Source organism: Physella acuta, unplaced genomic scaffold (assembly GCF_028476545.2).
Source record: "Physella acuta isolate Inbredline_101_S28 unplaced genomic scaffold, ASM2847654v3 ptg000699l, whole genome shotgun sequence".
NCBI classification, from domain to species: domain Eukaryota; kingdom Metazoa; phylum Mollusca; class Gastropoda; family Physidae; genus Physella; species Physella acuta.
The window spans coordinates 550092-574994 of NW_026732218.1; the positions used below are offsets into that span (position 1 = coordinate 550092).

A 24903-nucleotide genomic window follows, 5' to 3' on the forward strand; every position below is an offset into this window, starting at 1 on the left:
ACTTAGTCAGCTGAACAGTAAATTCTGCTGATGTTTAATTTATAAGTTGCGTTTTGTTTTTATGCTGAGTGAGTATGCTTGTTTTTTTGTTGTTGTTTTTCATGTTTACTCTAGGTTTGTGCCCTATTTTTATCCAGTTTCTTGAAAAAAAGTTTGTTTTAAATGTCTTTAAATAAGAAAACATTGGAAGCTTGTAAGATCGAGATGTGATTTATTGAAGTTTGTTTTTTAATTAAGAGGAATCACTGCATGTTTGATACTTATACAAAGATGAGAATATAAGTACGGTGTTTTAAAAATGGTGAATATTGTGTTGAATGAGTAAGTAAAGTAGCAAGAAATAACATAATTTATATTGTTTTTTAAAAAAAAAATATGATTAAATATGTTCGTTTTCCTGCCTTTTCGTCAATACACCACTGAAAAGATCAAGTTCTTAAAAACCAACCATTGACACTTTGAGACGTAAAAACGATGATTTCTATTGACCTGTTTGAGTTCAGCCAAAAACCACATCACTCTAGTGGGTGATGGGTTTGTAGACAAAAAAAAATCATAAAAAACGTTTTAATAACAAGCTTTTATGGACTAATGCACTAAAAAGTAGAAAATAAATTAGAAACTACTATTTAAATAACTATAAAGAAAAGCGTGGGTCACATTGGTATCTATTCGATACCTTTACTAATGTTTAGGGTGTGGGGGGGGGGAGAGGAGGAGCTGGGGTGGAATAAGGTGACAAAGTGTTGCCATTGATCAGAGCTAAATGGTAGAGTGGGGTCCAGGAAGTAAGGATCACTTTTTATTTAAAAAAATAATTTTTGAAACTTGCTACTCAGCTGTTAACTCGCTTTTAAAAAAAGTTTTTATAATGTAACCTTTACACCACCGTCGCTTTCATGTAAAATGCTAAAGCACAATTCTAAAGCATTCGAATCCGTTAATTACAGTGATTGAGTAATATTACTTTCATTGACGTAACACGTCTCCGCTGTACTCTGTTTTGGGCAGCCTTCTTTATAAGCCCGGCAACCCTTGCCTCTTCTATTGTCCTTCTCTAGGATTTCCTTGACCTGTCTACTTTCCTCTTCCTCTAGGGATTCCAGTCTAACGCTTCTGATAAAATTAGACTGGTCTAAAATTTAACAAATTATTGGATAAAACATAAAACAACTAGGACTAATACGGGTTGTTGAGTCAATGACATGCAAATAAAGTTTAAACCCGTATTTGCTACTATTATTAGTTTAGCCTGAAGCCTATCTTTATTGAAAACTGCAAGACAACATAATTGTATGTTCCGTGTATAATGTCAACATTGTTAAAATATCGAATAATTACAATATGATTAAAAAAAGATAACTTCATCTTACTCTATACATTCGTAAGTCGACTAATATGATTTATAACATTACATACCTGATAATTAAAAGTCTATTAAAACCATACGTAACATATAATCGTAAAAAAGCCGTCTTAGTTGCAAAATGAATATAAACATATAGACAATAAAATTATAATAATTTCTGATAGGGACGTAAATGATTTCTCCCCATCTAACCCTTATGATGTAACAATCTGAGCTAGGTAAATTGTCTTTAGTATAGGGGATATTTTCCTAACAATACAAAGAATAATTTCAATGATTGCCTAAGTGCAGTTAATTATCTCCCATATTTAGATATAAATTTGTTTAAGGGAAACTAGAAATATATTCTTGTTAATATATTAATTAATACTTCGGGAAGTGCAATTAATTATATTATGTCAATGAGTTGTTTTTTTTTTTTGTTAACAAGAAAATTTTTGTTGTTTAATTTAGCATTTGGAGTATTTTAATTTTTAAGTCAATAAACAAGGTGACTAAATACGAAAAAAAAGTCGTTGTTTTATTGCATTTTTATCTTTTTAAATTAATACGAGACGCCTTTGTAGGTATTTCTAAATAAACTCTAGGCAAGACACTTAAATTTTTTTTAAAATACTAGTCAACAGCCACAACAAAACAATAGGGTTTTATTTTGTTTCTTTATCTAGTAAAATAACAAATATTAACTCCTTTATTATAACAAACTTTGTGCATGCAATGAGGGTAAGAAATATTAAAACACACGTTCTTCTTTTAATAAAAGCTTTTGACGCTAAAATATGTAATTTCCCATTTCCCATTATAGCATTTATTTTGGTAATCAAACATTTTTATTAAAAACAGTTCGTCAGCCGGGAATCGAACCCAATCGACTGCTTGGAAGACCCCATGCTGACCTTTACACCGACACTTAATATGGGAAAAGATAATTTCTAATGCGCAAATTTGGGAATACAATCTTCTGATCATTTGTTGACGGTGATTGAGTATTCTTACCTTCAATTGACGTCACACACCTTGAAGTCTAGTTGAAGTGTACGTACGACTATAGCCATTGAACAACTAGAAATAGAACAGTGGTTAGCTTAGGTATGACATCATTTTATGGAAGGTGTGGGGGGGGGGCAACTTTCGGACTTTCAGTCTATGTGATAACTGGTACATTGATTATATTATATATCTTAGGATCATTCAAATTTAAAATAAAAATCTACTATTCACGATTCTGTAAAAGTAAAAAAAGTAACAACTGAAACTTGAGACAGCCGGGAATCGAACCCGGTTCGACTGCTTTGAAGGCATATAATAACTGCCTCCGATTTTGTTCAAAATCCAATGGGTGAGTACAGACCTAATGCTGTATAATCAGTAGTAGACAGTGAATGATTTGAAGATTTACTTCGTCAAAAAACTACGTCACATTTTGTGGGAGGTATTTAAACTAAAAAAATTACTATTAACGACTTTTGTAAAAGTAAAAATAAAGTAACAAATAGAACTTGCGTCAGCCGGAAATCGAACCCGTATCGACTGCTTGGAAGGCCACCATGCTGACCTTTACACCACCGACACCGATACATACACCAACTTAGATTTATTTAAAACTCCGATCGGACAGTGGTTGAATCGACGGTGATTGATTTGAAGATGGACCTGCTTGGTGTCACAAGTCAGTGGAAAGCCCAACCAGCTCTGATGGGTACCTGACTCACGATAAGGAAACTAAAGGCGGCTGTGCATAGTACTGACCACATTATCCCTACATCTGATGTCAAGAAAAATGAACTCTACTTTATCTGCCCAAAGATCGTTTGATCTAAAAGGGGTCGGCGTGGTCGAGTCGGTAAAGCTCATGGTTGCTAAACAGTAAATTCTCGAGTACGAACCCTCGGACAGATGAGGCTCGTTAGCTGGGGACAGCCACTCTTCTAGGAGAAAAAACTCCAAAATCAAACAACTGCTGCCTTGTAGTTTGTTCTTGGTTGGACAAAGGCTATGGAAGTAAATCCAAAAAGAAAAGCAGGCTGAAATCGGAGTCAATGGCCTCTACGGTTGATAAATTCGAAAAAAAAAGTCTCGAGTTCAAACCCTCTGGCAGATAAGGCTCCCCTCCCAACACTAAAAATTAAGAACGAAGAAGAAGAAAGAAAAAGTTTGATCTAAAGAGGAATATTACCCAAAAATAAATCTTTTAAAATGTAATAACAATAATTTTAAAAAGTAAAACATGCGACTTGAATAAAATAAGGCACTGCATTTAAAAACCAATGTAGATTTTTGTCCTTAGTATTAAAATTTAAATCAACAATATTTTAATAGGGAAACCGAACAATTCTATTTTAAAATCTTACGTAACATATACTCGTAAATAATTCGGGGTTCGTTACAAAATGAAAATAAAAATATAGACAATGAAATTATAATAATTTATGATAGGGACTTAAATGATTTCTTAAAATATCTGCGAACGAGAACATAAGACATCACCCCATCTAACCCTTATGATGTAACAATCTAAGCGGGGTAAATTGTCTTGAGTGTAGGCCAGGGGTCGGCAACCTTTTGAGACGGAAGAGCCAAAAGTTACAATTTAAAAAATTTCCCAGTTTTTAAAGAGCCACTAACATTATTTTTTTTTCAATATTTTGCTATTTCTTATATGGATTAGATAAATAAATTTGATTTTTGATTTGAGATAAATAGCGTTAAATATGAACTTATTGTTTCATATAAAAACAAACAAATGTTTTGCACAAAAACTGTTTTAGCTAGATCTGCTATGATAAAAGAAGTAATCACATAATATAACTATATGACTATCCCAATACACTTTAGAAGCCAAAAACTTATTTTTCTTTCTTTATGGACACCGCTGGTCCAGTAGGTATCTTTCATAGCCAGGCAGGCGTTAACATGGCAAACTCTAACAGTTTGATTACTGTATCGGTCGCTTCTGTCTTTGGTTCTCACAAGGCTTATCTTTCACCCTACTCAACCCAGAGTCCAGTACCTTGCTCAACTGTATGAAACTAATAACTAAAATACTACGTCACACGGGTCAAATTAATGCATACTGACAGGTAGAGGAATGCATTCTCTATAAAATAACATTCCCCATTTAACAATATTCGAAAACGTCGGCACTTCGACAGTGACAAAAATCGAATAGTCGCCACGGTGCTAGCTACAGCATAGCTGTGGGGCTGGGCCTGGTGCCCAAGCGGCTGTCGTATAATTTCTACCTTACCTATTCTCACTGTTCTCTGATGAGTGTTTTAATCCTGTTTAAAGTTGTTTTTCTTTAAGGTATAATATTTTTTATGAGATTTGAACATGAAATAATATAACTATTAATATGTGTGCATTGAACTCGAGAGCCGCAACCTTGACATCAAAAGAGCCGCCTGCGGCTCGCGAACCTCAGGTTGCCGACCCCTGGTGTAGGCGATATTTTCCTGACAGCACAACAAAAAATTTCATAAATTGTCTAACTAAGAGCAGGTAATTATCTCCCATATTATAATATAACATTGTTAAAGGGAAAATGAAAATTATTCTTGGTAATATTTAATTAATACTTCGGAAAATACAATGCTTGTATAAAGTTTAAGTATTTTTTTTTATCAAAAAAAAAAATTTCGTTGTTTAATTTAGTATTAAGAGTATTTTATGTCCAAAATTAATAAACGCATTGACAATATAAGAAAACAAAAAGCTTGTTTCTTTTTACATTATTATTGTTTAAAATTATACGATACGCTTTCAACAGCATTGGTAGACTCGGGTCATTAATCGTCAATTTTTTTACAAGAATTAAAACAAACTTTCTCTTTTTAATAAAAGATTATGTTGCTAAAATATGTAATTTCCCAAATCCCATTATTGCATTTATTTTGGTGATCAAACAAAAACTTAGAAGGCTGTAGTTCCAAATTTACGCATTAGAAATTATCTCTCATATTGAATGTCGGTGGTGTAAAGGTAGGCATGGTTGCCTTCAAAACAGACGGCCCGGATTAGATTCCCTGCTAACACAATAGTATTCAATAAAAACGAGCTGACCCGCTATTTAGTTTTTTTACTTTCTATTTTTCAGTAATTCATAGTTTGTGAATTCGACACTACCAACGTTGCGACTGAAAATAATTTGCTTTAAAACACTATAAGTAGCTTGTGAAGGACGATTATCCTCCCCCACACTTTCTACTCCCCCCCCCTCCCGTTAAAGCAGCCGTCCGTGACGACAGTTTACAGGCGACAATGAAAAGATAATGCAGAACTTGTTTTTTTTTACCTCCCCTTAGTTTCAAATCTTTTAAAAACTAAATTATCTGCCCCAAATAGCCGTCACTAGTTCTACCCGTCTCTGATTGTAAACATTTAGTGTTAACTACAGTTCACCAGACTGGTAGGGGTGGGGGTGGTAGGTATATGCCTTGAGAGCGGGGAAGTAACGGCATGCGTCTTCATTGTGTCTCGCATGGTCCCCATGAAGAGAATCATATATATAGATGTTGATTCCCAAATGCTATAAAGGGAATTTTAAAATATTGGTTAACCTACAAGAAAACAATAACGTTTTGTTGAACTTTCAACCTACAGATAATTTTAATTTTGCATCATTTATTTAAATATTTGACTGATTTTATTTAGCTTTTTACCCCTATTCAGTCAAAATCATCGTTTTTTTTTCGTCTGCCAAAGACAATAGTTGTCTTTCAGCGTGCCACTGGAAACACTGACACCTCCCCCCTCCCATCCCACCTCCCCCACTCCCCCACACCTACCTCGTCACTGAGGAATTTGTGGGGAAAAACCCTGCCATTTTTATCTTAGACCATGTCAAATTTTCACCTTAGTCCAGACTAATGTTAAACAGTCTAAGCTCAGTGTAGTCCCGTTCTAGTGTCTGTTTTCACCAGTAGCCTACTTTACAACATCGCCTTCAACGGAACAAAAATTTTCCGTTCGTCTAGAGTCTAGAGGGTCGTCCAGTCCAAGATACGACGTCATAATTTTTTAAAAAACAATTTTTGTAACCACCTCTCCAGCCTCTTCATTATGAAATATAGTCCCAAAAAGTCAGCCCCCACTAAATATTGTCACATACAGTACCAAAAAGTCAGTCCTCCATTCCCCATTGTCACATATAGTCCCAAAAAGTCAGTCCTCCATCCCCGCTAATGCAGTCACACCTCAGGCTATACCCCCACTATGCCTCCGAATCGAAATAAAAAAAAACAAACATCAAGTCCTTTCTTAATTACATTATGAGGTTAATCAACTATAACTATTAAATTTTAGAAAAACTTCCTTTTAAAAGCGAGTTACCAGCTCAGTATCAAGTTTCAAAATTTACTTTAAAAATAAAAAGTGGTCCTTATTTCCTGAACACCACTCCACCCTTTAGCCTTAATCAATGGCAACACTTCATCACTATATTCCACCCCACCTCCCTCCCCCTCCCCCCCCCCCCCCCCGTTATAATGTGGTTTATTGATGACCCTACAAAATTCTTCGTTTGACGTCTGATATTGTCAATAGCTGACTTACACAAAAATGAAATTTCCAGGTGAAATTTCTTCCCCCTCCCCCCGGATGGTGACGTGATCGATGGAAGACCACAGCAAGGCCAATACTCAAATCAATCACTGTTAAATTAATCAGTATATAATCATAATATATAAATCATAATTTAAAACAAATTGAACGTGGTGTAAAGGTCAGCATGGTTGCCTTCCAAGCAGTCGAGTCGTGTTCGATTCCCGGCTGACGCATGCTATTTTCTATATTTTACTTTTTTTCCCACAATAGTTAATTTGGACTTTTAATGATCCTAGAATAAACTAATATCCGCTTACCTCACAGTTGATACAATGACCGAATGACCCAAAAAGCCACTCCCGACAATTCACATAAAATTAAGTGCCACGTCGGCTAACAACTTCTCTCTTTCTCTTACTCAACCCCCCCCCCACCCTTCCACACACACACACACACACACACACACAGACATACACACACCCCCTTTAAAAGTGCCAGTTTTTGTTTTCTTATCAATTATTTAAATGGTTTATTTCTGAAATATTGACTTTCAACAATGAGCATATTAATATGAATCAATTATCGCTTATACATCTGATAGTGTTAATTGTTGATTTGAAAGAACTTGAAATTTCAAGGTTAATATATATATATATATATATATATACATATATATATATATATATATATATATATAGAAATAGAAATAGAAACAGAAGTGGTAATGTCTGAAAGAGGTGGAGAAAGTACAACTTCCGTGTTTCGGAAATCGCTCAAAAATGGATTGAACATTTTTGATCAAATACTAATATAATTAAAAATAACTAGAAGGGTACTAAAGTTATCGTGTTTTCAGATGAACAAATAGACAAAATTACGACTCAATCAGGTGAAAAACGATTTTAGCCCTTTTACAAGACGTCTTCTATACTTGAAACTGCGTATACGACAGGATTAGGAATGTTGAATCTATTTGGAGATACAACTTTGATCCAGGCCAGGGGTCGGCAACCTGCGGCTCGCGAGCCGCATGCGGCTCCTTTGATGTCAAGTTGCGGCTATTCAGCTTATTGTATTTTATTTTTAAAACTCATAAAAACATTGTTCTGCAACAGTCGGTAATGAAAGATATAATAATAAATATAAACAATTGACACTCGCTAATACATTAGAATATTTAGTTACTCACTATTTCAATGTACTTTCTATTAAATTGTCCATTCGGAATTGTAACATTCAACTTCATGGTAGATATCATAAAGAAACTAAATGAGTTTAATGTTAAACTGGAAGGAAAACCCAGCATATGCCTTGGTTGAAGAGGTGGATTGTTTCGAAAAAAAAACAACCTTTTTTGGTTAAAACCACGGAAAGCGGTAAATTACTTAATTACGAAAAATCTGGAAATAAAAATATCGTGATGAAACCAATGCTACTATAAACATGAATTACTTCAGTATTACTATAAACAAAATGAAGGATGTTTTCACTGAGAGATTTGAGCAATTCAAAACAAATTCAAGCACTCTGACGTTTATAATAGACCCTTTCAACACAGAAACAAATGAGATTATTTCATACATTTAAAGCTATTTATTTAAAATTATAATATATATATATATATATATGTAACTGGGGTAGGCCTAACTACCAGTTACAAATGATAACGAACGATAAGCCGCGACGCAGATTACAATCTGATGCAACCATAACAGGTGGCTTATTAGATCGGACGGATAACAACCTCAAAGCCAACGCGTGCTATTTTGGGAAATGGTACGAGGAAGATTCAGACGATCTGTCAACTTTGATTGATGGGATGCAGATGTTTTATTGGATCGGACTGTACGTCAGAAACTGCGCCGTTGGTATTCGGAGACATCGATTACAAGTATCGATTACGGAAATGGATACAAGTACGACTACGATTTCAGGGGATAAATAGGAGGGGACGACTGAGCTCGACCTCTTACCTCTTTCATCGCTCGCTTAGATCAGTCAGTCTGTGTGACTATGTCAAGTCGGTTATAGAACGGGTTAGCCGTATTGTGTTAAGAAGGATTATAGACATGTGGATTCAGTTATATAAAGCCTAGTGAAGGACTGTTAGGGGTCAGTTGATTCAGACTATTATTGAGAAGCATTCCTGTTGATTTATTGTGTTATTATGAAGCATTTCTTGATTCATGTAATAAAGGATCAATAGCGAACCTGCATCTTGAGTATCTATACTGTGGTCAATGTTGTCTAGAATGAGTGGTTAAACTCGTTAACACGTGGCACTACAGGCAATTAGGTCTCATTACATGTGGCGTTGCGAGCATGGTAACTGTTGGCTCGTTACAATTGGCGTTGTCGGCAGGATAAATGTTCGCTCGTTACATATATATATATATATATATATATATATATATATATATATATATATATATATATATATAATCTTTAACAAACACTATACTATTGACTATACTATTGACATAACAATGTTTGTGGCTCTTTAAAATCTGGGTAATTTTGTGAATAGTAGCTTTTGGCTCTTCCGTCTCAAACGGTTGCCGACCCCTGATCTAGGCAAATACAAAATGTGCGTCAGCCGGGAATCGAACCCGGATCGACTGCTTGGAAGGCAATTATACTGATATTTACACGTTCACATTTAAATGGTTGAAGATAAATTCTAGACCATTCGGATCAGCTGATGACAATGAATGACTAATATTACTTTCATTTGACGTCACACGTCTCCACCGAACTCGCTTTTGGGCAGCCCTCTTTATAAGCGCGGCAACCCTTGCCTCTTCTATTGTCCTTCTCCATGATTTCCTTGTCCTGCCTACTTTCCTCTTCCCCTCGGGATCCCACACTTTGGCGACTATTGAAATTATACAGGTCTAAAGTTTGATTTAACATAAAGCAACACGCTGAGACTGACAATTGTTGTGGAGCCAATGACACCCAAATGAAGTTTAAACCACAAGCAGTATGAGATTATTAGTAGTTTAGATTGTTCGTGTTTGGAAAATGCAAAAAGCCATAATTGTATGTTCCGTGTATAATGTAAACATTGTTAAAATATCGAATAATCCTAATTAGATACAAAGATAACCCCACCTTACACCAGGGGCGGAACTACTGTGCCGCCAGACCCCGCAATGCGGGGGAGGGGGGGGGGCCTTTACGTTTAGGGGCCTAACTCCGACCAAAATAACAATGAGTTTACTTTTCATAAATAATGTTTTTCGTGTACCTTGATATTGGTTTTGTAAAAAACAAACAGGTCGACTATAGCAGTGATTGTTCTACAGTAACTAACACACCCTGTTGCGTAGAAAAATATAAAATCTGCAAGAGCTGTACCTTGAAAGATAGGCAAACGTTCAGACTACTTCCATGACTTAATGCTCTTCTTTAAAATAGGGGTGCCAATAAAGCTCATTTAAATAGTTTTGTACTATGTAATTCAAAAGCAATTTATTCTCTTAATTATTATAAAAATAAGGCATACTAAAGAATCCTATAGCTATAAAAATGAATGTATCCAAAACTAATAATACAATTACGAAAAATCATAAAAATAAACATAACGCGAGAAACCTTTGCACAAATCAAGCTTACGTGATTATATAATTTTACCAGCTTGCTTATTATAAAATATTATTTTCACAATATTCGGTACATATGAAAAAACAAGTTAATTAAAAAAGTCTAGTGACATTTATGCGCAATTTCCTTATGTTATCTAAAAATAGCTCTGACGTATAATGCTGGGATGCGTTCAAGCTAGAAGAACGATCGGTTTGTAGGTGTTTTTGTAATTTTAAAATTTGTGACCAAACGAGAGGATATTTTTGAAAACTTTCTTCGGCAATATTGTTCTAAATTATGGCAGGAATCGATTGGTACATGTTTCAAGTCGCTAAGTGGTCTGGTTGCCGAGATATGGGCCAAAAACTGCATTTTTTTCGAGGTTTTTTGGCTTTTCCGGGAAATACATGAAAGAAAGCCGGAATTTTTATGGCCTATGCTCATTCTCGTAACTTGCTTAACATAATTGCTTTTGGAACTAGTCATCGATATTGCTTCGTTGAGGAGGAGATACGACTTAAAGCCCGGACACACATTCATCCATACATTCATTCATTCATTCATCCATCCATTCCCAGAAATGACGCGTTAATAAACGCAATTCTCCAGAATGGAAATTGCGCTAAAAATTGTTTACTGGCTCAACCCCTTTGTTGAGGTAACTAAACTAAAAGAACATTTCTTTCCTTCTCGAAGTACATTCTTTAATTTACAGTCAAAGGGGAACAGCCACAGAAATATTACGTAACTCGGGACAGTATTAATATCCTCCCCTACATTTGTGAACAAAATATTAATCTTCTAACTTAAAATCTAACTCATCTTCGAATTCACTACCTTACAATATTTAATCTCACAGTTTTTTAAATTAAACTATTTGCATAAGATGTTTTGCATATGCACATACTTTTGTTTGATTGTTTTAGCTTTGCCAATCAATTTCAATGATTGTCTTACTACGAGTAATTTTTTATCTCCCATGTTAAAATGTAACAATACTAAAGGGAAACTAAAAATTATTTTTGTTAATTCTTTAATTAATACTTCAGAAAATACAATGCTTATATAATATTTATTAGTGTAAGTACTTTTATATTAACAAAAAACAACGTTTTGTTGTTTAATTAGTGTAAAGAGTATTTTACTTCTAACATTAAAAAAAAAGGTGATTATATAAGAAAACTAAAACGCTCTTGGTTTATTACATTATTATTGTTTAAAACTAAACGATGCGCAAATCTAAGTATTGTGTACAATGCATTAGCAAGTCAGCTAATATTTTGTCAATCTTTGAGTTAACATGAACATATATGTTACATATTTATACAAGTTTTGTTTTATCATTGATATTTTCCCATTATGTGGCTAATACAAAACGTTCAAAAGTGGTTAAATAACAATGTAAAATAGAAAAGAGCAAAAAAAATCTTTAAGCTAACAGCGTCAAAAAACAAAGCAATCGCAATGCAGTTTATTAACCTTGCTAGATAAATAACCAATATAAAAACCTTTATAATAACAAAAATTGTGTATGCAATGAAAATAAAAAATAAACAAACTTACTCTTTTTAATAAAATCTTAGGTTGCTCAAATATGTCATTATCCTTTTCCCGTTACAGCATTTATTTTGGTGATCAAACAAATCATCAGAAATCTGTAGTCCAAAATTTACGCATTAGAAATTTTCTCTCATAATGAATGTCGGTGGTATAAAAGTCAACATGGTTGCCTTCAAAGCAGTCGATCCGGTTTCGATTTCCGGCTAACGCATTGATTTTTTATAAAATGTTGATTCCCAAATGCTATAAAGGGAATTTTAAAATGTTGGTTAACATACATGAAAACATTAACGTTTTGTTGAACCTACAGATAATTTTAATTTTACATCATTTATTTAAATATTTGACTGATTTTATTTAGCTTTTTACCACTTATCTGTCAAAATCATCGTTTTTTTTTCGTCTGCCAATGACAATAGTTGTCTTCCAGCGTGCCACTAAAACACTGACCCCCCCCCCTCTCCCTCTCCCCCACACCCACCCTGTTACTGAGGAATTTGTGGTGGGAAAAAAGAAACCCTGCCATTTTTTATCTTAGACCATGTCCAATGTTCACCTTAGTCCAGACTAATGTTAAACAGTATGTTTGCCTTCTAAGCAGGCGATGCGGGTTCGATTCCCGGCTAACGCACAATTTTTTAATTGCATAGATCAAAGATGTGTTTTCAAATGGATTGAACATTCCTAACCCTGTCGTATACGCAGTTTCAAGTATAGAAGACGTCTTGTAAAAAGGGCTAAAAATCGTTTTACACCTCATTGAGACCGTCAATATTTCAGAAATAAATCGATTAAATAATTAATAAGAAAACAAAAAACTGGCACTTTTAAAGCCGGGTGTGTATGTCTGTGACATGTGACTTAATTTTATGTGAATTGTAGGGAGTGGCTTTTTGGGTCATTTGGTCTACGTATCAACAGTGAGGTATGCGGATATTAGTTAATTATTCTAGGATCATTAAAAGTTCAAATTAACTATTATAGATTTTTTTTAAAAAGTAAAATATAAAAAATAGAATGCGTCAGCCGGGAATCGAACCCGGATCGACTGCTTGGAAGGCAACCATGCTGACCTTTACACCACCGACGCCGATACACGTACCAACTTAGATTTATTTAAAATTCCAATCGGACAGTGGTTTAATCGACGGTGATTGATTTGAAGATTGACCTGCTAGGTGTCACAAGTCAGTGGAAAGCCCCTGAGTCTAACCAGCTCTGATGGGTACCTAACTTACGATAAGGAAACTAGTACTGACCACATTAAAGCTTTTAAAATATAATAGGTCTATCATAACAATCATTTAAAAAAGTAAACATGCGACTTGAATAAAATAAGGCACTAAAATAATAAACTAATGTAGATTTGTGTACTTGGTATTAAAATTTAAATCAACAATATTTTGATAGGGAAACCGAAAAACTCTATTAAAAAACCGTTCGTAACATATACTCGTAAATAAGCCGGGGTTTGTTGCAAAATGAAAATAAAAATATAGACAATAAAATTATAATAATTTCCGATATAGACGTTAATGATTTCTCAAAATATCTGCGAACGTGACCATAAGATATCTCCCCATCTAACCCTTATGATGTAACAATCTAAATGGGTAAATTGTCTTGAGTGTGTCGATATTTTAGAGACAACAAAACGAATTATTTCAATGATTGCCTTACTAAGAGCAATTAATTACCTCCCATATTAAACGACAACTTTGTTAAAGGAAAAATAGAAATGTATTCTCATTAATTTATTAATTAATACTTCGGGAAGTACAATGCTTATACAAAGTTTATTAATGTTTTTTTTAATTAGCAAAACACATTGATGGTTGTTTAATTCAGTAAATAGAGTATTTTATTTTTAACATTAATAAACAAGGTGACTATATACGAAAACGAAACAGCTGTTGTTTTATTACATTATTATCCTTTAAAAAAACGATACGCCTTTAATTGTATTGCTAACAGCTCTTCGATTGTTCTGCTGATTATTTTAAAATCCTCAATTAAGGACATAAACAAGAAATGGGGCACGAAGAAGAAGAGCATCATTCAGCATCACCCCAAAATAGTGGAAATTTCAAGTTTCAGAATGTTGCAATGGCTTTATTTAAAGTTTTCGACGGGCCAGTGACTTATGTACGAGAGAAGGTGGTGTTACCTATTCAGAGCAGGAACCAAACCAAGTATTATCACAGGCATTTCAATAGGGTCCCAACAGTGGACCAGTGTGATGAAGAAGATCCAGTTTGCATCTATGAAGCTGACCAGCAGTTCCACAGAGACAGGATGGTTGACAGCGATATTGTCAGGATTCTGAGGCAAAGAAAGATTGAATGCTATGCGTGGGAAGGTCCTGATAAAAAATACAAATGTCAACAGATTGATGAAGATTATAACCAGGCGCCTGTTAACTGGTTCATCAAATATAGTGATATGAGAAGCGGGAAAGGTGCTTTATAGGCCTACATGAAACAGAAACATAGACTTATTTGGGAGAGAAGGAATCCAGGTAAAAAAAATTACACTGAATAAATAGTTCTATTCAAGATACTAGGTTTTAAATAAATGAACTAATTAGAATGTGTATACTCGCTGTTGATGTCAAGTCTATGAAAACGTAGTTGATTAAAAGAAAAAATTGTGTTAACAGTTCAATCTGATTTGCCAATATTTTTATTTTCATTATTGATTCAACTGACCTAAAAATAAGGACAATTTAAACAATTTTCCTGTTATAAAAACTTAATTCATCTTGTTTTCAGTGCTTTAGTTTTCAAAATAGCCATGTTTTGAAACTTTTTTAACTTGCTGATTTTCAGTTGAATAAAAATGTGTAACTTGTCTTAAAAAAAAAATAAATAAATAAAATCCTCAATTAAACGGAAAGGAAAAATATGGAAAGGTAAAGATAATTACAACACAATAACAGACAAACTCATGGAATAACCTATAACAGCGATCCCACAAAAGACGACCAAGAAACTTGGGCCACACTTAACAATAAAATAATTCTCAATCTGAAAAAATACCAATACTACAAAACAACTATCTTTGCCACAACTGCATTAGTAAACAGATACATCATTCCAAAAATAATTTTCGCAGCGACATATACTACAATTCCCAACTCGTTTATTAAACAAACAAACAAGCAAATTAGATCATTCATTTTCAAAAACACTATTAGAAACATTAGCCACAAAACATTAATACAAAACTAATTAAATGGAGGTATAGGGCTACATGACATTTTATAAAGAAACGCTAGCAACATTCCAAGGAAACAAAAGCATTATTGGGGAAGACACACACAAAATATACGACATCCTAATCAAACAACAAGCGACAACCTTATACACCAGGATTAGTTGGCCCAGCGAACACAATATAATATATATATATATATATATATATATATATATATATATATATATATATATATATATATATATATATATATATATATATATGTATATATATATATATATATATATATATATATATATATATATATATATATATATATATATATATATATATATATATATATATTAGAAACCTACATAATAAACTCTTTACACCAAAAGAAAGGGAATTAGCGTACAGACTGATTTTTAATACAACACCAGTGTTACGAAATACAAAGTCAAATCAAAATGTTAAAATAACTTGTCAAACGTCAAACAAAATATACAAGAAACTGAGAAACACATTCATTTGCTTGTACATTAGTACAGAAAGCAAAGCAAACACTTGAGAAAATATTAAAAACCACCAAGCAAACAGCCACAAGAAATAAAGTAATCACACTTAACTTAATTATTCTAATTAACACGACTAGATAAAGAACAGAAGACGAAAACAGACTAGTAGCAAACGGCTATTTATAGATCGACTATGTGGGGAAATATGAATAAATTCAGATTTTATTTTAAATAAACCGGGAGTGATCTCCCCTAAACTTTCTCGAATATTCTTATATAAAATAACAGGGGACGGGAACTCGGGCTATAGACATGATTTTTAATCCATTTTAAATACTTAAAGTTTTAAAAATAGAATAAAATCTCCTAGACAAATTAATTGCACACCAAGTGAACGCCAAATAAAAAAGCGCATAATAGTGCGCAATATTATTAGTACTTTTAAAATTTACATTAGTTTTTTGAGAAATCGGAAGTAGCGTAAAGTACTACTTCCAGTCAACGGAAATTACTCAAAATTTAACAGAAGGTAGAGAATTAGATCTTTTACTTACTTGTGAAATTTCATTTATCTATCTGAAATAGTACTCAAGTTATAGGCTTTTGAAAAATTCAAAGTAGGAAAAGTACCACTTCCGGTTATCGGAAATCGCTCAAAAGTTGATGCGGATCTACGATTTTGATAAAATACTTATATATGAAATTTCATCAACCTAGCTGTAACGGTACTCAAGTTATCGTGTTTACACACGGACAGACAGACAGACAGACAGTCAGACACACAGACATACGGACAAGATTGCAAAATTATGTTTTTCCGTATCAGTGAGGTGTAAAACGTCGAGATTTGTAAAAACCAGTAACAAGCATGTATGCAGTCATCACACAGATATCGACACCATAGAAAGACACATCCGACCCTCAAATCTCACAACAACAAACAATCTTGCTGACATCAACAACCAAAAGGAAGTTAGAGGACAGCCAAGTACCGGATAAAACATCAAAAGCAGCTCAAGTTAATGTAGGAGACAGCGAGTCAGACAGCCACCACCCCGTCCAAAACACCGACTGAAGACCGACTCAACAATTGCCTACTCTGCTTTTGTTTGTTCTTCGTACCACGGGCAAACCTTATGGTTAAGGAACACTTCGACGCCTTAAACTGTCGCATATGCAAACTTACAATAGATACAAACATGCTCAAACATTTTGCAACGAAACACCCACAGGACATTTAGATACAAGTGCTCGTATTGTGAGGCTACAGACACCCACTTTACCACAAAGAAACAACTAAAAACGCACCTCAAATGTTGACACTCAGACAACGATGCAGCACACACCAAAGTTTATTGTAGACAAGACTCAAACAACGAAGTTTATTGTAGAAAATACTCAAACAACGAAGTTTATTGTAGACAAGACTCAAACACCGAAGTTTATTGTAGACAAGACTCAAACAAGGAAGTTTATTGTAGACAAGACTCAAACAACGAAGTTTATTGTAGAAAAGACTCAAACAACGAAGTTTATTGTAGACAAGACTCAAACACCGAAGTTTATTGTAGACAAGACTCAAACAAGGAAGTTTATTGTAGACAAGACTCAAACAACGAAGCAACATATATCTACAGAGATGAAGAGGACTAGTCCAACCAAGTCCAACCAACAATAAAACAGAGTTTCTTCCAGGCATCTCCCCCCCCCCCCCCCCCCCCAAGAAAGTCTACCGCCCGCCCGATCGAGATGGAATTTATATAGAAAACACATATGCTTTTACAGGTTGTCAAAACAAATCTAACGTCAGTGTCATATTTTTCATATCCTCAATACTTTGCAACTACCTTTAATGATATGTTCAGAGAAACTATTATTAAATACCTTAATGTATAAACTTACAATAAATAGTTTGATTTATAATATAGATCGATTATTTTTATTTACTTGCAATAATATAGGCCTTTCAAGTCCAGAAAAAAATGGTAAACTAGACCATTTGTGTATGGGATAGTGTGGCCTAAGCGGTAGAGCGCTAGGCGGCTAACCCAATAGTCTCAAGTTAGAATCCAGGACCAAGTCATTAGAACGTCCCCGAGTCCACCCAAATCTGATGGGTACCTAACTCTTGTTAGGGAAAGTAAAGGAAAGGCGGCTGGGCTAAGTGCTGACCACATTATCCCTTCATAATCCGAGGTCAAGAAACATATGAACTCTCCTTCATCTGCCCAATTGATTGTTAGGTCTAAGGAGAATTCTTTCCTTTTTTTAATATCATTAGTATAAGTTAAGATTTTGACATCAAAAACTACATGTGCAGAGATTCTTAGTTAAGATAGAGTAATGCTCATTTAAGATTGTATTGATTTCATATGAAAAAATGTATCAAGGCATAAATACTTTCTGCAAAGTGTGTTCTTTTCAGTATTCAAAATATTGTTGTTTTTTTTAGCGCAATTTCCATACTGGCAATTCCGTTTAATAATTCGTCATTTCTGGATGAATGTGTGGATGTGTGTCCGCAGCTTTAAGTCGTATCTCCTCCTCAACGAAGCAATATCGAGGACTAGTTCCAATAGCAAATTTGTTAAGCAAGTTCCGAGGACGATTGTGGGCCAAAATAATTCCCGGAATTCCTTCCTGGATTTCCCGGAAAAGCCAAAAAACCTCGCAGAAATGCAGTTTTTGGCCCATATCTCGGCAACCAGACCACTTAGCGACTTGAAACATTTACCAATCGATTTCTGCCATAATTTAGAACAATATTGCCGAAGAAAGTTTTCAAAAATATCATTTCGTTCGGTCACAAAAAAATTAATTAAGAAATTTTAAACTGAGCATCGTGTTGGCTTAGGATGATATTTTTAACTTAAACTGAGCATCGTGTAGGTTTTTAGCGCAAAAAAATATCCTTTCGTTCCGTCACAAAAAATTAAAAATTGTTATGGATAACATAAGGAAATTGCGCTTAAATTGTCACTAGACTTTTTATTAACTTGTTTACTTATAAAAAAATTTAAGTTACATTTTTGGTATCTTTGATTTAGTTTTTAATAATTATTCTAGCTTATGACACAAGCACCTAAATCATAAAAATAAATATATTTTTATTTGTTTGACACCTCAAGTAAACAGAAGGCTTTTATTCAGATTTTCAAGTTTACTAGCAACGTTAAATGAAAACATCCATTGTGAATGACTGTGACAATATATTTTTCTAAATTACAAAAGCGGTATTTTAAAATCTCATGTGATTTCTATTGAAAATAAAATTGTCTCAATAATTATATTATATACAGTGCACACAAAATGTGTTACACCAAACATAACTTGATGTTGAATGTTTGGGGCAGTTAAATTTTTATAAAATGTTTGTATCGTGAAATTTTGTTCAGGAAAATAGTGGTAAACTTTTTGTTTGTGACCTTTGTCAGAAATGTATTTTTTAGATTTTTATAACATTAAATACTTGATAACTAAAAGTCTATTACATAACAAAATGAATATAAACATATAGACAATAAAATAATAATAATTTCTGATAGGGAAGTAAATGATTTCTCCCCCATCTAACCCTTATGATGTAACAATCTGAGCTAGGTAAATTGTCTTTAGCATAGGGGATATTTTCCTGGCAAAAGCGAATAATTTCAATGATTGCCTTACTGTGTGCATTTATTATCTCCCATATTTAAATATAACGTTTTTAAAGGGAAACTAGAAATATATTCTCGTTAATATATTAATTAATACTTCGGGAAGTACAGTGCTTAAAAAATGTTTTTAATGTTTTATTATTTTTTCAAAAGCAATGTTTGGTTGTTTGATTTAGTAATTGGAGTATTTTATTTTTAAAATCAATAAACAAAGAGACTGCATACGAAAAAAAAACCCGCGTTGTTTTATTGCATTTTTATCCTTATAGATTTACACGATACGCATTTATAGTACTATGCTGAACAATCCTATCGATACCTAAAATATTTTTAAACTACAAGTTAACAGCCACAACAAAACAATCGCGTTTCATTTTATTACTTTAACTAGTAAAATATCAAAATATTAACTCCTTTATTATAACAAACTTTGTTTATACAATGAAAATAGGAAATTAAAAAAAAAAACTTTCTCCTATTAATAAAAGCTAATGTCGTTAAGATATGTAATTTCCCATATTATAGCTTTTTTTGGTAATCAAACATTTCATTAAAAAACAGTTCGTCAGGCGAGAATCGAACCCGGATCGACTGCTTGGAAGACCCCATGCTGACCTTTACACCACGACACTTAATATGGGAAAAGATAATTTCTAATGCGCAAATTTAGGAATACAACCTTCTGATCATTTGTTGACGGTAATTGAGTATTCTTACCTTCAATTGACGTCACACACCTTGAAGTCTAGCTGAAGTGCACGTACGACTACAGACTAGAGCCATTGAACAACTAGAAATAGAACTTTACTGTGTTACCAAAGTGATTGATTTAGACAATGACGACGTCAATACAATACTGAAAATATCGAGTTCTTGAAAAACAACCATTGACACTTCCAGACGTAAAAACGTTGATTTCTATTGACCTGTTTGGGGTCACCCAAAAACCATATCACATTAGTGGGGGATGGGGAGGTAGAAAATAACTTTAAAAAATACTATGCGTCAGCCGGGAATCGAACCCGGATCGACTGTTCACCACCGACGCCGTTATCAATTTGTGGCCTCCCTCTGACTTATGGCAAACTCAATCAGTAGCTATAGACATACAACATTATAATCAGTCGTTGACAGTGATTGATTTGGGCACTGACGTCATCAGTTAACTACGGCACATTTCATGGCGAGGGGGAAGGGGGTTGGCGGAAAATTTCTCATTTTATAAAGTAATGTACGAAACTGATTCTTAAAATGTTGGTCGATTTTTGAAAAAGTTTTTTTGTAATATAGAAATTCTGCATCATAATATACTCAATGTTGTCGGAGCTCAGTCAATATTTCAGAAAGAAATCAATTTATTAAGAAAATAAATTCTGCAGGGGTGGAGTTGTAAGCATCAGCATGACGTCACATTATGGGATGGGCCAGAGGGGGGTGGGAAGTTGGGGAAAGGCGTTTTGGGACTATAGGCCTTTATGATAATAGAGTGAAGGTTCTTGCTTGTTTTCTTTTTCTTTTTTTAGGTAATTTAAAATTTACCATAAAAGACTTAATTGGTAATAGGTGTAAATATAACTAAACAATGCGTCAGCCGGGAATCGAATCCGGATCGACTGCTTGGAAGACAACCATGCTGACCTTTACACCACCGAAGCCGATATATTGTTCCCGTCAGACCTAAGCCATTAAAATTATTCTTTGACAGTGATTGGTTTGAAGATTTGCGTCGGTAATATACTGCGGCACATTCCGTGGGAGGTGGGAGAGGGGGAGGGGCTAACAAACTTTTATTGAAAATTTCAAGTTCTAAAAAACCAACCATTGACACTACCAGACGTAAAACTAATAATAATGAGGGATGGGGTGGGGGTGGATCACTGATCAGGGGTAGAGGTGGGAGGGGTTCAAGGAGTCAGGACCACTTTTGCGTTGTAGAAAGTAATGTTTCAAACTGAATCAATGCATTAATTTCACTTTTTGAAAGACTATTTTTGTAAACTGTAATGGGGGTCGTCCATAAATGACGTCACACTCGTAGGGGGGAGGGGGTGGGGGTCCGTAATTTTGTGTCGATGTGTGACGGAGGGGAGGGGGGGAGGTAAAAATCGTCAAAAAATGCGTGACGTCATTTATGGATGACCCCATTAGAATTGTGTAACCTATTGATATGCTTAGTGTTGAAACAGCTCAAGAAATTTTTCAGAAAGTAATCGATATATTAAAAAAAGAAAAGCTGCGATTTGAGAAATATGGTTGGGGGGGGGGGGGGGGCTGAGCAAGGAGTAGTTAGCATAGGAATGACGTCATTTTTTGGAAGGTGTGTGTGTGTGGGGGGGGGAGGGGGGGGGTAACTGTGGGACTTTCAGTCTATGCGATAACTGGCATGTTGATTTAATTATATTTCCTAGGTTCATTAACAAAAATTATAAAAATTTACTATTAACGACTTTTGTAAAAGTAAAAATATAAAAATTAGCCTGGCGTCAGCCGGGAATCGAACCAGGATAAGCTGCTTGAATGGCAGCCATGCTGACCTTTACACCACATACACCGGTATAAAGTACGTTCGATTCCATAAAAATTTAAATCGGATAGTGAATAATTTGACAAACATATAATCGTAAATAAGCCGTCGTAGTTACAAAATGAATATAAACATATAGACAATAAAATTATCATAATTTCTGATAGGGACGTAAATAATTTCTCCCCCATCTAACCCTTCTGATGTAACAATCCGAGCTAGGTAAATTGTCTTTAATGTAGGGGATATTTTCCTGACAACAAAACGAATAATTTTGAATTTTGCTTAACTAAGTGCAGTCAATTACTTCCCATATTAAATTTTAACCTTATTTAAGGGAAACCAGAAATGTATTCTCGTTAATATTTTAATTAATACTTCGGGAAGTACAATATTTATATAATGTTTATGAGTGGTTTTTTTTAAACAAAAACAATGTTTGGTTGTATGATTTAGTAATTGGAGAATTTTATTTTTAAAATCGATAAACAAGGTGACTACATACGAAAACTAAACGCGTTGTTTTATTGCATTTTTATCCTAATAAATTAACACATCACGCCTTCATAGGTGCTCAAGAGACAAAGACGAAACGACACATAATAATTTATTTTAAACTACAAGTCAACAGCCACAACAAAACAATCGCGTTTTATTTTATTACTTTAAAAATAACAAATATCAACTCCTTTATTATAACAAACATTATACATGCAACGAAAACAAGAAATTAAAACAAACTTTCTCTTTTTTATAAAAGCTTATGTCGCTAAGATACGTAATTTCCCATTTCCCGTTAGAATATTTTTTTGGTAATCAAACATCTATATCTATCTATATATATATAATTCTCTTCTGGGATCAGTTAGAAAACAAGCTGCAAGCGCGCCTTACAGTCCCCTCTCTTCCTCTCTATCACTATCACTACCACCCCCACCCCACCCCCACATGATCTGGTGAGCGGTGTTCACTCTGTTTACATTTTACAATCACAGAGACGGGTTTATTGACGGCTATTAGGGGCAGATAATTGAGTTTGAAACGATTTTGAACTTAGAGGAGGTAACTAAGAGGAGGCTGCTTTCACGTGGGGGGGGGGAGGGGGTTTATTGTTTTTAAGCAAATATTTTCAGTGCAAGCATTGGTACTGTCGAATTCACAAATTATAAATTGCTGAAAAGTAAAAAAAAAAAACAACTAAATAGCGGCGTATGATACGCCGCGGGTCGGCTCGTATATATAATTCTCTTCTGGGATCAGTTAGAAAACAAGCTGCAAGCGCGCCTTTGCAGTCCCCTCTCTTCCTCTCTATCACTACCACCCCCACCCCCCACATGATCTGGTGAGCGGTGTTCACTCTGTTTGGATTTTATAATCACAGAGACGGGTTTGGTGACGGCTATTAGGGGCAGATAATTTAGTTTGAAACGATTTTAAACTTAGAGGAGGTTACTAAGAGGAGGCTGCTTTCACGTGGGGGGGGGGGGGGTAGTGTTTTTAAGCAAATATTTTCAATGGCAGCATTGGTACTGTCGAATTCACAAATTATAAATTACTGAAAAGTAGAAAAAAAACAACTAAATAGCGGCGTATGATACGCAGCGGGTCGGCTCGTATATATATAATTCTCTTCTGGGAGATGCTAGAAAACAAGCTGTAAGCGCGCCTTGTAGTCCCCTCTATTCTTCACTAGGCATAAATCAACCTCCCCCACTCCCACATGGTCTGGTGAGCAGTGGTTCACGCTAAATGTTTATAATCATAGAGCCGGGTTCAGTGACTCCAGACAATTAAGTATGAAACTATTTTAAACTTAGGGGAGGTAATTAAGAGGAGGTTGCTTTCACGGGGGGGGGGGGGTAGGGGGAAATGAGGTCGGGGGGGGGGGGGGGTATCGTCCTTAACGACCATTTTCAGTAGCAGCATTGGTACTGTCGAATTCACAAATTATGAATTACTGAAAAGTAGAAAATAAAACAACTAAATAGCTGCATATGATACGCCGCGGGTCGGCTCGTTTTATTAAAAAACAGTCAGCCGGGAATCGAACCCAGATCGACTGCTTGGAAGATCCCATGCTGACCTTCCCACCACGACAATATGGGAAAAGATAATTTCTAATGCGCAAATTTGGGAATACAACCTTCTGATCATTTGTTGACGGTGTTGAGTATTCTTACCTTCAACTGACGTCACACACCTTGAAGTCAAGTGGAAGTGCACGTACGACTATAGAGCCAACTAGAAATAGCACAGTGGTTAGCTTAAGTATGACGTCATTTTATGGAAGGTGTGGGGGCGACTTTTGGACTTTCAGTCTATGTGATAACTGGCACATTGATGTTATTATATATCGTAAGATCATTTAAATTTAAAACAAAAATTTACTATTCACGACTTTTGTAAAAGAAAAAAAAATTAAACTTGCATCAGCCGGGAATCGAACCGGATCGACTGCTTTGAAGGTAGCCATGCTGACCTTTACACCACCGACGCCGACACACGTACTAACTTAGATTTATTTAAAATTCCGATCGGACATTGTTTGAATCGACGGTGATTGATTTGAAGATTGACCTGCTTGGTGTCACAAGTCAGTGGAAAGCCCCTGAGTCTAACCAGCTCTGATGGGTACCTGACTCACGATAAGGAAACTAAAGGCGGCTGGGCATAGTTCTGAACACATTATCTCTTCATATGCCGGGGTCAAGAAACATGAACTCTACTTTATCTGCCCAAAAGATCGTTTGATCTAAAGAGGAATATTAACCAAAAGTAAATATTTAAAAATGTTATAACCATATCATAACAATAATTTTAAAAAAGTAAAACAAAAATAAGGCACTGAATTTAAAAACTAATGTAGATTTTTTCCCTTAGTTTTAAAATTTAAAATTACAATATATTGATAGGTAAACCGAAAAATTCTAATTAAAAAACGTACGCAAC

At 34.6% G+C, this 24903-nt stretch overlaps 1 protein-coding gene and 1 non-coding gene across 2 annotated transcripts; one reads left to right on the plus strand and one right to left on the minus strand.

The window, feature by feature from the left end:
• Nucleotides 1-13079: 13079 nt before the first annotated feature.
• On the minus strand, nucleotides 13080-13151 carry Trnag-ucc (transfer RNA glycine (anticodon UCC)). Its single transcript has one exon. It is a non-coding gene; the product is annotated as a tRNA-Gly (tRNA).
• Nucleotides 13152-14084: 933 nt separating this feature from the next.
• LOC131949516 (NADH dehydrogenase [ubiquinone] 1 beta subcomplex subunit 10-like) lies at nucleotides 14085-14781 on the plus strand. The gene has a single exon (XM_059311408.1). It carries the CDS (start codon nucleotides 14093-14095, stop codon nucleotides 14528-14530), a length of 438 nt encoding a protein of 145 aa, XP_059167391.1. The 5' UTR covers nucleotides 14085-14092; the 3' UTR covers nucleotides 14531-14781.
• Nucleotides 14782-24903: the final 10122 nt, after the last annotated feature.

What these genes read in the sequence shown, in the direction of transcription:
- LOC131949516 (XM_059311408.1), top strand. Translation starts at nt 14,093, where the DNA reads ATGGGGCACGAAGAAGAAGAGCATCATTCAGCATCACCCCAAAATAGT.